The sequence below is a fragment of the Suricata suricatta genome, chromosome 5, assembly GCF_006229205.1.
Source record: "Suricata suricatta isolate VVHF042 chromosome 5, meerkat_22Aug2017_6uvM2_HiC, whole genome shotgun sequence".
Classification (NCBI taxonomy): domain Eukaryota; kingdom Metazoa; phylum Chordata; class Mammalia; order Carnivora; family Herpestidae; genus Suricata; species Suricata suricatta.
The window spans coordinates 48,365,938-48,379,931 of record NC_043704.1 but is presented as its reverse complement, the minus strand read 5'-3'; the positions used below and the strand labels follow the sequence as shown (position 1 = coordinate 48,379,931).

General features: G+C 35.9%; 1 protein-coding gene across 3 annotated transcripts in view; it reads right to left on the bottom strand.

Annotated features, from left to right (window-relative positions):
• TFG (trafficking from ER to golgi regulator) overlaps positions 1 to 13,994 on the bottom strand; it is a 32,006-nt gene that overhangs the window by 16,305 nt on the left and 1,707 nt on the right. For all 3 annotated transcript variants that reach the window (XM_029939200.1, XM_029939199.1, XM_029939201.1), the window contains exons 2-4: positions 10,240 to 10,466; positions 7,014 to 7,097; positions 1,618 to 1,764 (exon numbers count right to left, since the gene is read on the bottom strand). In XM_029939200.1, coding sequence (XP_029795060.1) covers positions 1,618 to 1,764; positions 7,014 to 7,097; positions 10,240 to 10,423 — 415 coding nt within the window. In that variant the 5' untranslated portion in view covers positions 10,424 to 10,466. The remainder of the gene's footprint in view (positions 1 to 1,617; positions 1,765 to 7,013; positions 7,098 to 10,239; positions 10,467 to 13,994) is intronic.

Below are 13,994 nucleotides of genomic sequence, written 5' to 3'. Positions count from 1 at the left end.
GATATTCTATAGATGCTTAAATACCCTTAAATTATATGCTAATGTTTTTGTGTCAGCATCTATGCATTCTGAGAAAATGGTCAAAAATATCCTTCAGATTCTTGACCTAAAATTGGAGCTTTTTGTTTGGGGAGATAGGGTTCAAAAAAGACCATTTGCATTGACTTGAAATATAATAAGATTCAGCACAAAAAGGCCGGGAATATCTTACTGTATTTTAGCACCCCTCCCATATGTTCTGAAATACAGAAATAGAACTAGAATTAGTAAGCACCAAATATTTATTGAGAATCTACCATTAATTCCACATAGCAAAAGAGAGGAAGAGAAATTACAAAAAAATACAGCTTTATTGACACTATAACTACTAAACTAAAGGAAAACAGAACTCCAAAATTTAAATGGAGCCAAAAACTACCATCTTTTAGAATCTAATGCCTGCAAAGGATTATACAATGCCACTTTCCCACAAAATCATCTATTAAGGCCCTTATACACAGTCATCCAGACTCTATAACAAATGACTACTTCATAATATAGATGGTTTTAAGTGTGTAATTTGCATGCAAACACAAAAATTAAAAAAAAAACAAAAAACACGTAAGTGTGCTTTTTAACGCAACATCTAAGAATATTAAAAGCTGAGGAAAGCAGTTTTTCAAAATCTACTTTCAAGCATAATACATAAATTTCAGTCTACATTTTTAAATACATTTGGTCCCAAAACCATATGTCAGTTCCAAATTTGTCAATAAATCTTACTTTACCTTATATAAACAGTGCATGTCATCCATAAAATGGAAAAAAATAAGATTTCCATTGCATATTATGAATACACTTTACAATACACCTCTTGAATATAGTTACCTTATTTTTTATTTGAAAACAACTTCATATATCACATAAAACTCATGAAATGATTGCAGTTCCTAAGGTCCATTAATTATTACAATGAAAAGGGTTCAAAAGAGTCAAAGGGATTTGAAAACTCATCTATTCATAAACGAGGGGTTTAGATTAGTTGCAAAGAATCAACCAGAGAGCACTTTAAAAATGGGATTCCCATGTCCCGCCCTCTAGGAGGTCCATTAACAAGATCCAGGAATTGGTAAAATAAATCTTCTGGTAATCCTAAAGAACAGCAGGTTTGAATACTAGCAGAGAGGCAGGAATAAGAAAGGGTAACAACGAAGGTGACAACCTACTCCTACCGAAGAACTTAAAAAAAAAAAAAAAGACTGCAAAAAGATATGAGTATGTAGTATATCATCAAGCAAAAAAAAGTTCACAAATACCAGGATTTCACTCAAATGTGGAATTTAAGAAGCAAAACAACTGAGCAAAGGAAAAAGGCGGGGGAGAGACAAACCAAGAAACAGACTCTTAACTACTCTTAACAAAGTGATGGTTACCAGTAGGGAGTTGGGTGGAGGGAGGATGGATGAAACAGGTGATGGGAATTAAGGGTGTGACGATGAGCACGGGGTGAGGTACGGAATCGCTGAATCACTATACTGTTCACCTGAAACTAATACTGTATACTTAAATTAAAATAGTAAATTTTTTTATAAAAGACATAGTAAAAATAAAGCAGAATAAAATGGATTCACAGTCTACCATTTTCAGGAATACTGGTGGAAGGTCCTGGTTCTCCAGGTGGTTCCAAGCTATCCAACAAGCGATTCACTTTATTTCGCAGTTCGATCAGCTCTCGACGGAGATACTTCACTTGACTTGATTCTAGGGGTCTTGGTTGGCCATTAACTGGAATAAAAGCATTAATTTGCTTAAAATTAGGCAAAGTCTATAAAATCAACACAGTAATAGCAATAAGGAAAAATAAATGTAATTTCTTGAAAAAGTGAAACAAAATCAAACAAGGCACCTAATGATGGCATTTAAATGAAATCTCTTTTTAAGGAAAGGATTCTTAACTTTTTGAAAAAAATATTCATCAGTCTTTGTGGATACCACATCTACGGCCTATGATCGTATTAGTTTAAAAAGAAGCTTTACTAGGAAAAAATATAGTAAACTAAAGCTTTAATATATTTTTAACAGAAATTATGTACCTTCAAGAGCTCATTTTTACCACACACTACTCTTTTTTAAGTTTATTTGTTTGAGAGAGACAGAGAAAGAGAGCGCATGAGCAAGCGCCAGTGGAGGAGGAGCAGAGAGGAAGGAAGGGAGAGAGAGAATCCCAAGCAGGCTCTGCACTGTCAGCACACAGCCTGACTAGGGGCTTGAACTCACAAACCATGAGATCATGACCTGAGCTGAAATCAACAATCAGAAGCTTAACTAAGCCACCCAGGTCCCCACCCCACACTATTTTATATTCTTAAAGTAATATGATCAACACATTATTCTAAACATATTATGTTAGGGGCACCTGGGTGGCTCAGTCAGTTGAGTGTCCGACTTTGGCTCAGGTCAGATCTCACGTTTGTGGGTTCGAGCCCTGTGTCGGGCTCTGTGCTGACAGCTAGCTCAGAGCCTGGAGCCTGCTTCAGATTCTGTGTCTCCCTCTCTCTCTGCCCGTGCCCGCTCATGCTCTGTCTCTGTCTCAAAAATAAATAAAACATTAAAAAAAATTTTTTTAATAAAAAAATAAACATATTATGTTAAAGGGTGCAACATGACTGACAGTTCTATTATCCCTCTTGCCTACTTTTGAACTAAAAAAAAAAAGCCACCTAAAATAACTGACCTAAAAAGTAACCTATTAAAAATAATGCAGATTTCATTAATCCAAATCACCACTGTCCTTCAAATTGGTTACTTCCAAAAGCAGTATAAAAGCCATAAAAAGTAAAAGATTATTTAATAATCATTGGGTCTTTTTTTAAATTAAGACAATATTACCTCATTTAACCATTCTGAACAAATGACTTTCAGCTGGCTAAAAAATAAAGAAAAAAATAAAGAGAAATCCTTCATCCAGCAACAAAGATGGTCAACACTAAAGTTTACTTAAAAAAGAAAAAAGAAAAAAAAGTAACACAAGGCTCTGAATGCACACTTCAAAATAGGAGTTCAAAACTAAACTAAACTAAAATGCTTTTTGCATTGCCAATAAACATATATACAAATTACTAAGGCAAGAAATTAAAAAAGGAAATCCATTTGAATAAAGGCTCAGGGATTCTATGTTAACTAGGTTGCAAACATCAAACCAGCAATGGAAGTTTTTTGAAGACAAGTTACCAATATTTTACATATTCTCTATTTATCCACAAGGGAGTTCAATACAATTTCCTAACTGCATCAATTAATTACTGACTTTTTAGGTTATTACTAGGTTTTCTCTAATTCCTAAGAAGGAGAAGAGCAGCTCCTGACAACCAGGAACTGGCGTAGTCCTGTAGGACAGACCTCAGTGCCGCCAGAAGCTGGCCTGGCACTCACAAGTAAGTTGTGGTGTTCTCTTGTTGAACATGAACAATCTCAAGGAACACCAACCATCAGAAAAGATCATTCTGTGACTGTGATACATAAAGACAAAAAGAGAGCCACACTGCATAATCATGTGAGAACTCAGACAAAACAAGAATAACCAAACCACAAAAATGACCAACATCTCTAGCTAAAATGAGTGATGGCTGCTGTTCCACCAATTGAAGCTTTAGCCACATTTAATTCCTTCCACCTTCTACATAAAATTTAGTGACATACCCAATCATAGGACCATCTCCATCTCCTCACAGCATCCAACTAGAGCAAGTCCCACTTCTTGAACCTTATCCAAAATCCTCTACCATACACCTAAGCCTTATGAAAAATCCTTTCCAATACTTTTACTGAGACACCCCATTGTTCTTCCACAGTATTCACTCTCCCTCACTGCAAAAAATGAATAAATGTTAAAAAAAACAATTATAATATTTTAATTCGGGGCCCCTGGGTGGCTCAGTTGGTTAAGTGTCTGACCTCAGCTCAGGTCATGATCTTACAGTTCTTGGGTTCAAGCCCTGCATCCGGCTCTGCAATGACCATGTGGCACCTGCCTGGGATTTTCTCTCTCCCCCTCCCTGACTCATGCTTTCTCTCTCTTAAAATAAAGAAATAAACTTAAAAAAATTTAAATTTCTATCATCCCCTCTGTCTTACATATAATTATTGATCAGGATTTTTGTCCCATCTTGTTTTTATATTTCTAAAACTATTAGTGTTGTTGTTTTTTATAATCAGTGCTCATTTAGGTTTACATGTTAACCAGTTTATTTGCTCACAATTTCTTTCAGGTTTCCCCATTCTTCTGGACTCAATTTCCTTTTAGCTAAAAAAATATTTTTAAAAATTCTTTTAAGAGGGTCCATGTGTGGTAAATCCTCAGTCTTTATCTGATAATGTTTTTATCTCCCTTTATTCCTCATGTATAGCACACTACAGAAAGCTACATTTCCAGTTATTTTTTTTCTGAACAGTTGGAAGATGCTATTCTACTGTCTCTGGCTTCTGTTATTACTATGAAGAAGTCTACCAAAAGTCTAATTGCAGTTGCTTCCTAGATGATCAGTCTTCTTCTCTCAGACTACTCTTATTCTTTTTGCCCTACATATTTTCCAGTTTTGTGACAATATGGCCAGGAGAGTTTTATTTTTACTTACCCTGCTCAGGACTACTGTGCCTCCTGAATCTGACAGTTTATATCTTCTATATAATTCTGAAAATTTCTTTAGCCATTACCTCCTCAAATATTTCCATTCCCCCAATATCTCCTTGAGTCTTAATGGAAATAGGCTGGACTTTCTCATTCTCAAATCCTATCTCATATTCTTCATCTCTATTTTGGCGCTTTATTCTGTAATTTCTTTAGACTACCTTCTAGTTCACTAATTCTCTCTTCAACTGTGACTAATCTATTTTACCTCTCCACTTTATATAAAATTTGAATGATTGTATTTTCATTTCCAAAAGTTATCTTGAATTATTTTTAAAATCTGTTTATTTTTTTCATAGAGCCTTGTTCTTACATTCTTATTTCTCCTTTTACATCTAATAACTTTTAATATTAGTTTATAGATGATCACTTCTATTAATTGCAAGTTCTTGGAAGTCTAACTGCACTATTAGTTATAGTCACTGTTTCTAGTTTACATGGATTGTTTCACATGTCTTACATTTCTAAACTCTAAGTTCATCAACAGGATTTTGTCTAGAAGCCTGTGACCTAGCTTGAGAACATACTCCAAGAGATTTCTGCCTTCACTTCTAGCCATTTTTTATGGTAGTATCTGTGCTTGTGAGTTCCCCATCTACGAAGAGTTTAAACTTAAACCCAACCCACCTTACCATGGTTAGAAATCCTCAAGGAAGGCTTTATAAACCCAACAACTTCAGGGTATGAGAGTTTCCTCTATCAATTCCTTGTTTTTCCTGTATCAATAGAGATATTTTTTTCTTTCACAATATTCTTTTTTAGGGATGCCTGGATGGCTCAGTCGGTTAAGCAACCAACTCTTGATTTCAGCTCAGGTCATGATCTCAGGGTTCATGAGTTTGAGCCCCATGTCAGGCTCTGGGCTGATAGTGCAGAGCCTGCTTGGGATTCTCTCTCCCCTTCTCTCTCTCTGTCCCTTCCCCCCACCCCAAATAAATAAAATTTTTTAAAAAATATTTGTCTTTAGAACACCCCACTGAGGGTCTAGGACCCAAGGCCTCTACTATGTAGAACTAAATGACCAGTCTTTATGCAAAATAAAACACTGACCATTAACACCAAAAGAACACCAAGTCTCAGTCTTTGGTACTACAGGCCCCAGTTAATTCCATCTATCTTTTGGTCTCTGGACATTTCTCTTACTCTCCTGAGCAACTTCAGGTATATATTTCAAAAAATAATTTATAATAGTTGATCTAAAATGTTCTCAGTGTTTCTGGAAGAAGATTTTCAGTTTATTGAACCTTCCTGATATCTGGCCGCTAGTGGTTAAGTATTTTAGATTCAATATGGTAAAACGATACTTTTTATTTAAAAACTTTTTAAACAGTTTTTGTTACTAGCATTTTAAAATCTAATTCACATTCAGTCTTCCCACATGGAGATGAAATAGATACAAATTAAACCAAGTGGCCAACATCATGTTTCATGAACTGTAAGGTTCAGTGTCACATAACTTTTATAAAAATGCTAAACAAAACATCTAGAAAAAAGGCCACTTTCCCTAATCATGCTACCACTTTAACTCTGTAATCATTTCTATCTTATCTCTTAAGAGTTGTACCTCACAAATCAGTTACTGTCTACAAGAAAACAAAATGTACGGGCACCTGGGTGCCTCAGTCGGTTAAGCATCTGACTTCGGCTCAGGTCATGATCTCACAGTCTGTGAGCTCGAGCCCCGCATCGGGCTCTCTGCTGACACCTTGGAGCCTGGAGCCTGTCTTCAGATTCTGTGTCTCCCTCTCTCTCTGCCCCCTACCCGCTCATGCTCTCTTTCTCTCAAAAATGAATAAATGTTTAAAAACATTAAAAAAAAAAACCAATATGCGAAACATTAAAATTAGTCTTGTATTTTTTTTAATCAAAACTACTATTAACTTAATCTTTAAGTACTCCTTAAAACATAATGTCTACTGTATTAGGCCTTTAAGTTAAGCCCTGAATGTAAGTAGAAACATGTTACATTATGGAAGATAATTATACATTCTCAGAGTACTAAGAACTTAATAAAATGAACAAACTTAATAAAATTAAAACTTAATAAAAGTAGTTTTAATACTGCAATTATTTTCAATCCTGGAAATACTCCTGTAAGTGGCACCCATTACTATATAGAGTACTGAGCAGATAGAGATTTTAAACGTGCCTACTTCCTATTAATCTTCAAAACAGGACCCCCCCCCACACACATATATATAGGTAGGCCTAATAATTCAAAAATTCAGATGTAGCTGAAAAAGTTACCACTTACTTCTGAGTCTTTAAAAGGAGAAAGGCTAGAAAGTCTTTGACAAAAAAAAAAAAAGAATAAAATAGTAAATTTATTAGAAGGTTTACCACTTACCAAATAACGTCAGTTTCAGTATTCTACTACACTGAATTGCAAAAGAGAGGTCGGAACTATCAAAAATTGTTATAAGATCTCCATCTGGAATTTAAAAAAACAGAAATGAGTATCAGATTTGTATCAGTAGTAAACTAGGATATATATTAAATTAAAATCTAAAATGCAGATCACAACGCATAATTATACTCTCCCATAAAAATCTTAAACATTAAAGGATCTAGGAAAGATGTATCTGTTCAAAAAAGTACTATATCAATTTTGCTTATTACTTTTATAGCAAGGTTACTGATCATATCCTCATTAAGAAGAGCCAAAACATGGCTAAGATTAATGTATGACGATCTATCGCCTTCTTAGCGCAGTGGGCAGCGCGTCAGTCTCATAATGTATGACGATCTTTTATAAGTCACCAGGGCACTCCTGGCAGCAATATAACAAATTACTCGTTTAGACTGAAATCTTTCCATTCCAAAAAATTTAAATATATTCATCAAATGTTAAGGAAATATTCTCAAGGTTCAAAATTAATTCTAAGTACAGTAAAACACCACTGACACAAATGGAGAGGAAGCTATTATAGCAGTAACTAAAAGGGTCACTGACCATTTTGATACTAAGATAAAAACTATCAACTCTGCTTAGAAAAAATATTCATATATGTAATATTCTATAATCTCCTAGATCTTAAAGTTAAAGAATATTATAATCAGCATATCAGCTGCTTGTTTCAAAAGCTTTCAAAGGGCTAAGGGAAAATGTTCTCTAGAGAGAACAGGAACAGAAGAGCACCCAGAGGCAAGGAGTTGGTCAGGGGCCTCTGCCCGGTATCTTCATACACAGCTGGGCTGGGGAAGGCGGGTAAGGATGATAGTTCTGTCCTGGGGAGGCTGCTCCAAGGATGCTCTGCTACACCAATTTTAACACTGATTAGACAGCTATAAAGCCATAACTAACCAGACCCACTTCTTGTAACAAGCATATCTAGTATTCAAACTTCAGAGATTCTACGCATAAACATATTTTTAATAAAGTATATATACAAAAGCAGAAAACCTTCTCTGCCTTTATTTCCTGAATTTCACAACAGATATATGATGGCAAGAACTTTACCTAGGCCAGTCCTCCACCCTAGTACCCAAGAGTCTATACAATTAACACAATGGAACACAAATCTGTACAATTCAATACACTTAGAAACACCATGAAAAACAAATCCAATGTGGTAACTAGATGTGGAGGACAAAATTTCAATAGTGAAGATTCGATTAAATTCAGGGTCTATTACTGAGACCAATGGTCAAAATCCCTGTTTGTAGGACTGTGAACCAAGAATGGCTTTTACATTTTTTTTTAAAGGCTTTAAAGAAAAGTAGATGAAAGAGACCTAATATGACCCACAATGCTAAAGTATTCTCTGATCTTTTAAAGAAAAGTTTGCCAATCATTTGCCAATCCTTGCCCTAAACAAAAATAAGGGACTTAAGAGAAAGCAAAATAAATAGTGAGGTCAGTTTAAGATAAGCAAGTATGAGGTAAGGGCAAAGCATCTCAGATAAAATGAAAGCTGTTAAAAACTTGAGTTGTTAAGTGAAGAAAAAAACAAATTGATCAAGTTAAGGCACACATTTGAAGTCAAAAAGGTGAAAGGCAATGTGTTGGAAGTAGAGGAGATTATACTAGGAAAGAGAATGAGAAGAAGTTGTTCTCTTTTACTGCCCTTTAACACAGATGACTCAAAATTAGTTCTGGGTATCTTTAGATCCTACTTCGTAAAAGAAAAAAAATTAATTACACCTATAGCTAAATGGCCAGCTGAGCTGATCATCAATGATTTATATTTTTATATTCCCCTTCCACAGAATAGGCTGTTGGAAAGTGCGCCAACAGGGACATACCCCGAGTCACTGACAGCTCGGCAGAGCCATGTGATGGGGTCTGGACAGCTTGATGTGAGCAGAAATGATAAACACCACCTCAAGGCCTAGAGAGTAAAATCCCCCATGTAATCCTCTACACCCTGTCTTCATTCATCTACCTGCTGGATGTTAATGCTCAAGGTGGGCTTGTAAGCCATGTGCCGAATATAACACAGCTTCTGTCAACCTGGGTCTCTGAATGATCTCTTGAGTGTTAAACCACTGAAATTTTAAGATTTCTATTAAGAGCTGGCATTACTTTAAGCCAGCACACCATGAGACAGAGAAACAGCTGTTAGTGATAAGAAAACTGGGACAGTGGTGTCAGAGATGTTAATGGATAAGAGTATTTTTAAAAGCATGGTATTAGGTAGCAATGCCAGCTATTAAGATCAAGGTGAAATAGACTGGAAATAAATTCAAAGGAAAAAAAGAAACTGGTAACAACCTAAAGCACAATTTCAGTAGAAATGCTTACAAACAGAAAGGTTTAAGGAAGATAAAACATAGTCTACTATTTTAATTCCACTGTGTGTCTGATGCCACAACTGTCATATAAAACCCACCGTCATAGAGCAGTTTTGTGGTCAAATGAGTCTGGAAACACTGCATACTATAAACTGACAATGTACATCAGCATATTACATGTTCTAAAACTTTCTGCAGTATAGAAACATATTTCTGTTTTAAGCAGCTTTCCCAAACTTAGGTGACCATGAAAACATTATTCATCTAATACTTACTGATACCTCTTTCACTTTGGGAAGTATGAATGAAAATTGGTTTTAAAAGCAAAAAGGAAGCCAAACTTGCATGAGCAGAAGAGAAATGTTTATAAAAATATTTGTGAAAGTGGGGCACCTGGGTGGCTAGGTGGATTAAGCAGCCAATTCTTGATTTCAGCTCAGGTCACGATCTCACGATTTGTGAGACAGAACCATGTGTTGGGCTCTGCGCTGACAGCACAGAGCCTGCTTGGGATATTCTCTCTCTCCTCTCTCTCTTTCTCTCTATCCCTGCCCCACTCACAGAGGTACATATACACACTCTTTCTCTCAAAATAATCTTTAAAAATATATATTATATGAAAGTGTTCTATCACCAAAAACCCCATTTCTAATAATAAATCACTTAGCTATTTTTAACTTATAAAAGAATTGTAGTTAACTACATGTACATCCCATTAAATAAAGTGGGTATTCAATTACCACAGAAGGAAAATTTTTGTCGAGCTGTTCAATAAAGATAGGCAAAAGAACACATAGAATACTTAGACTTTTAATGACTACCTTTAGAAACAATCTTACCTTCATCTTTATACTTTATTGTAACTTCGTCATTACTCAGAAGTTTTCCTCTGAAAACTCGCTGCATCATTAGCACTAACTCATCATAAGTAATATCTTCATTATGAATGGGAATTCGTCGAATATCCTCCCCAAGTTGAGCTTTGATGATTAGCTTCCCACTTAGGTCCAACTGTCCATTCATGGTGGACTCCAGGATGTTGCGTATATACAAGTCTAGGGAAAGACTGATAAAATTGTTTTGGTGATTAAACAGGTATAAAAACATTTCTTAAGTTGAAAAGCATGGTGTCAGTCAGTTAAGCATCCAACTCTTGATTTCGGCTCAGGTCATGATCTCACGAACCTTGAGGGCCAGTGTAGGGCTCTGTGCTGAAAGTGCAGAAAGATCCCTGCTTGGGCTTCTTTCTCCCTCTCTCTCTGCCCTTCTCCTGCTCATTCTCTCTAATATAAACTTTTTTTTTAAAGTTGAAAAGTAAAACTACTATTGGAATCTAAGAAATTCTGGTCTTCAAAAGAGATTCACTCTTCCAATGTTACCATATTCATCATGTTAAAATGGAGATAACTTCAGTATGTGCATAAGAAAACAAGTTTCATTATTTTTGGCTATTATGAGTCTACCCATATACCTAACCACTTATCTGACATTACCATTTAGATTTCTAACTTAACATGTCTAAAAACAAACTCCTGATCTTCTCCCCAAAATCTTTTCCTGTAGTCTTCTCCAACTCAGTGACAATTTCTTCCTTCTAGATATTCATGATTTAAAAAAACAAAACAAACAAAAACAAAACCAGTCCACCAAAATAGCCTGCCACTAACAGTCCACCAAAATCTAGTTGCCACTACCCTGAAAATATCTCTATATTCCAATCACTTCAACAACTTTACCTCTACCAGCATGATCTAACTCACTATCACCTCTTACCTGCATTACTGCAAAAGACTCCTAACCAGCCTGCCTGCTTTGTACTTTTGCCTGCTCTTAATCTATTTTCAAAAATAGAGTTATCCTGTTGAATAAAATCTAATGCCACTCTGCTTACAATCTTTCAATGGATTCACATCTCACTTTGAGTAAAGCCAGAACTACAAGGTCATGATCTGGCCTCTGGCCCCTAGCCAAGTATTTAACCTCATTTCCTACTTCTCCCCCCCCAACCCCCCCACCCCCGTTACAATGCTGCACCCACACTTTAAGTTCTCCTTCTCAATTCAAGCCTTTGCACTTGCTGTTCCCTTTGTCATGAGCCCTTTTCAAAACTCTCACATGATTCAGATTTCTGATCAAATGTTCATTTCTCGGAAGTTTGCCCTGAACCACCTAACCTAAAATGGATCCTCTTTTCACTTTCTTACCCTGCTTCAATTTTCTTCAAAACACCACTCTCAGACATTAAGAATTTATTAATTTTGAATTGTCTTTTCCACCAGAAAGTAAAGTAGTAAATGGTTTTGTTCATTGTATCAGTACTGGCCTAGCACATAGTAGTCATTCAATTTTGTTAAATGAAGGACAAATAAATACTGGCTTTCACACTCTATATTAACCTATAATTAAATGCTAATTAACCCTGAAGAGAAAATCATGTGTGAACACTAGAGTCTCAAATTTTTCTCTCTAAAATAAGACCTTGCTAGTATTTGTTCTAATTTTCCTATTTTGGGAACTTAAGGAGAAAAGACAAATGAATGACATCCTCTGGAGCTTGCTAATGAGGCTGTCGTCTGTCCACTATTGCCTCTTAATATTCTATACCTCACCCCTCCCCAAACCTGAGTGGGTATGTTAAAACTGCCTCTTAAAAATTTTTTTTAAATGTTTATTTATTTTTGAAAGATAACATGAGTGGGGGAAGAGCAGAGCGAGAGGGAGACAGAATCTGAAGAGGCTCCAGGCTCTGAGCTGTCATCACAGAGCCCAATGCAGGGCTTGAACTCATGGACAGTGAGATTATGACCTGAGCCAAAGTCAGCCGCTTAACCAACTGAGCCACTCAGGCGCCCTGTTTAAATTGCATACTTTAAGAAAGAAATCAGATAATGTTAGAGAACTAGCCATGAAATACTAATTTGCTACAAAATTTTCCCTTCTAGGGTTTGACTTTAATCTTAATTTCAGGTATTATTTCAGAGTGACGATCCTATAAATGACACTGTAATTCTAAACTCAAAATATAGTATGAGATCTCTAATAATTTACATGGTTACTATAGAGTTCTAGATAATACACTTACAATTAAATCACGTGTCAATAGCTCTTCTTCTCAGGGCCTCTCTCTTGTTTTCAAGACCGAAATGTTCTTAAATACATCATCTATAACCACTAAGCATTTCCCAAGCTTCAACCCCCCACCTCCTCCTGCCCCCTCCCCACCCCACTCCCAGGAAGTGATCTCCTTTAAAGGGCCCTACAATCTCCTACTGGCCACACTATGGTTTCAACCTCAAGCTTTACTACTGGCAGCTTTCTGTTTTCTCCTCTTAATTTGTTAACATCATACCGGGTTTTCATGCTTCTCTACAATCATTCTACAATCAGTTTTCATACTTCTCCACAATAATTTTCATTGGTGTGAAAGCACCCCATCTACCCTCCAACACTTGATCATCCCTTCAAATACTTGGGAGAAAGTTTTCATGAATCCTAACTCATTTCATGAACATTACATATAAATGCCCTAATATTCTTTCATATAAATGTCCTATGCTCTTCTAACTATTCCTTAAATGAGGGTCTCTAGACCTCCTTGCCATATTCTGAATAGATTATATTTTATTAATAATATTTCTTTTTAATCTTAGAAATACTCTTTATGATGCAGTGACCCACAAATCACAGATGGCTTGGAAATATACTTCCCAGGGTTTTTTTTAACTATGCCACTTAGTGAAGACCCAAAGTCAGCCTGGAAGGCCTATATCTTCAGGTTTTCCTTTTTTCAACAGGATGTAAATTCAAACTCCCTATAGTCTAACACTAAATACCCTCCACAATTTACCCTTCCCCTTGTTTCTTTCTACTCTTCCTTTTTTCTTTTTTGTACTTGTACTGTATTTTACATCTATATTAACATTTTTAAATGGGGCATTAAATACCAAATCTAACACAACGCTCTGTTCAGAACAGAGTGGACTGTGTTCCTAGATCTGTATGCTAGGCTTGTCTTAATGTAAAATAAGAATAGTTTTCTACCTGACAATTCTCACAATGGATATCTCATGAACACTGTGATTACCTCAAACCTCCATACCTGCTCTTCACCTGTTAACCAAAGCACCTTCACATTCAGGAAACATTCACTTAATACCTACTATGTGTCAAGCTCTGAAGTACAATTACTTCAACAAAATGATAAAGATTCCATCTTGTTTACCTTACAGTCTGAAAGTAATAACTTTAGTAAACCAAGTTATGTTACTTCCTCGTACCCACAGGATGTGTAAACCAGCAATAACATAGTTAAGGACCAGGGTTTAGCTTCAGCAAGATGTTATTATCTACCCTTACCAGCACCCAGAATAGTGCTGGCCTTTAAATACAGTAGGTATTTAAAGACTTGTTTGTGTTCTCTGAACAAAAGATGAATAAGAAACAATAAAGTTCTGATACGGGATTGGGAGAAGAAAGCTGAACTGTTAGGGTTGGTTCCTAAGTCGGACCTTCACATTGTACCTTCTTTATGTAGCTACAAGTGATTTCCCACAACAGACATACTCCTAATTAAGACAACCTCCAACATCGAATG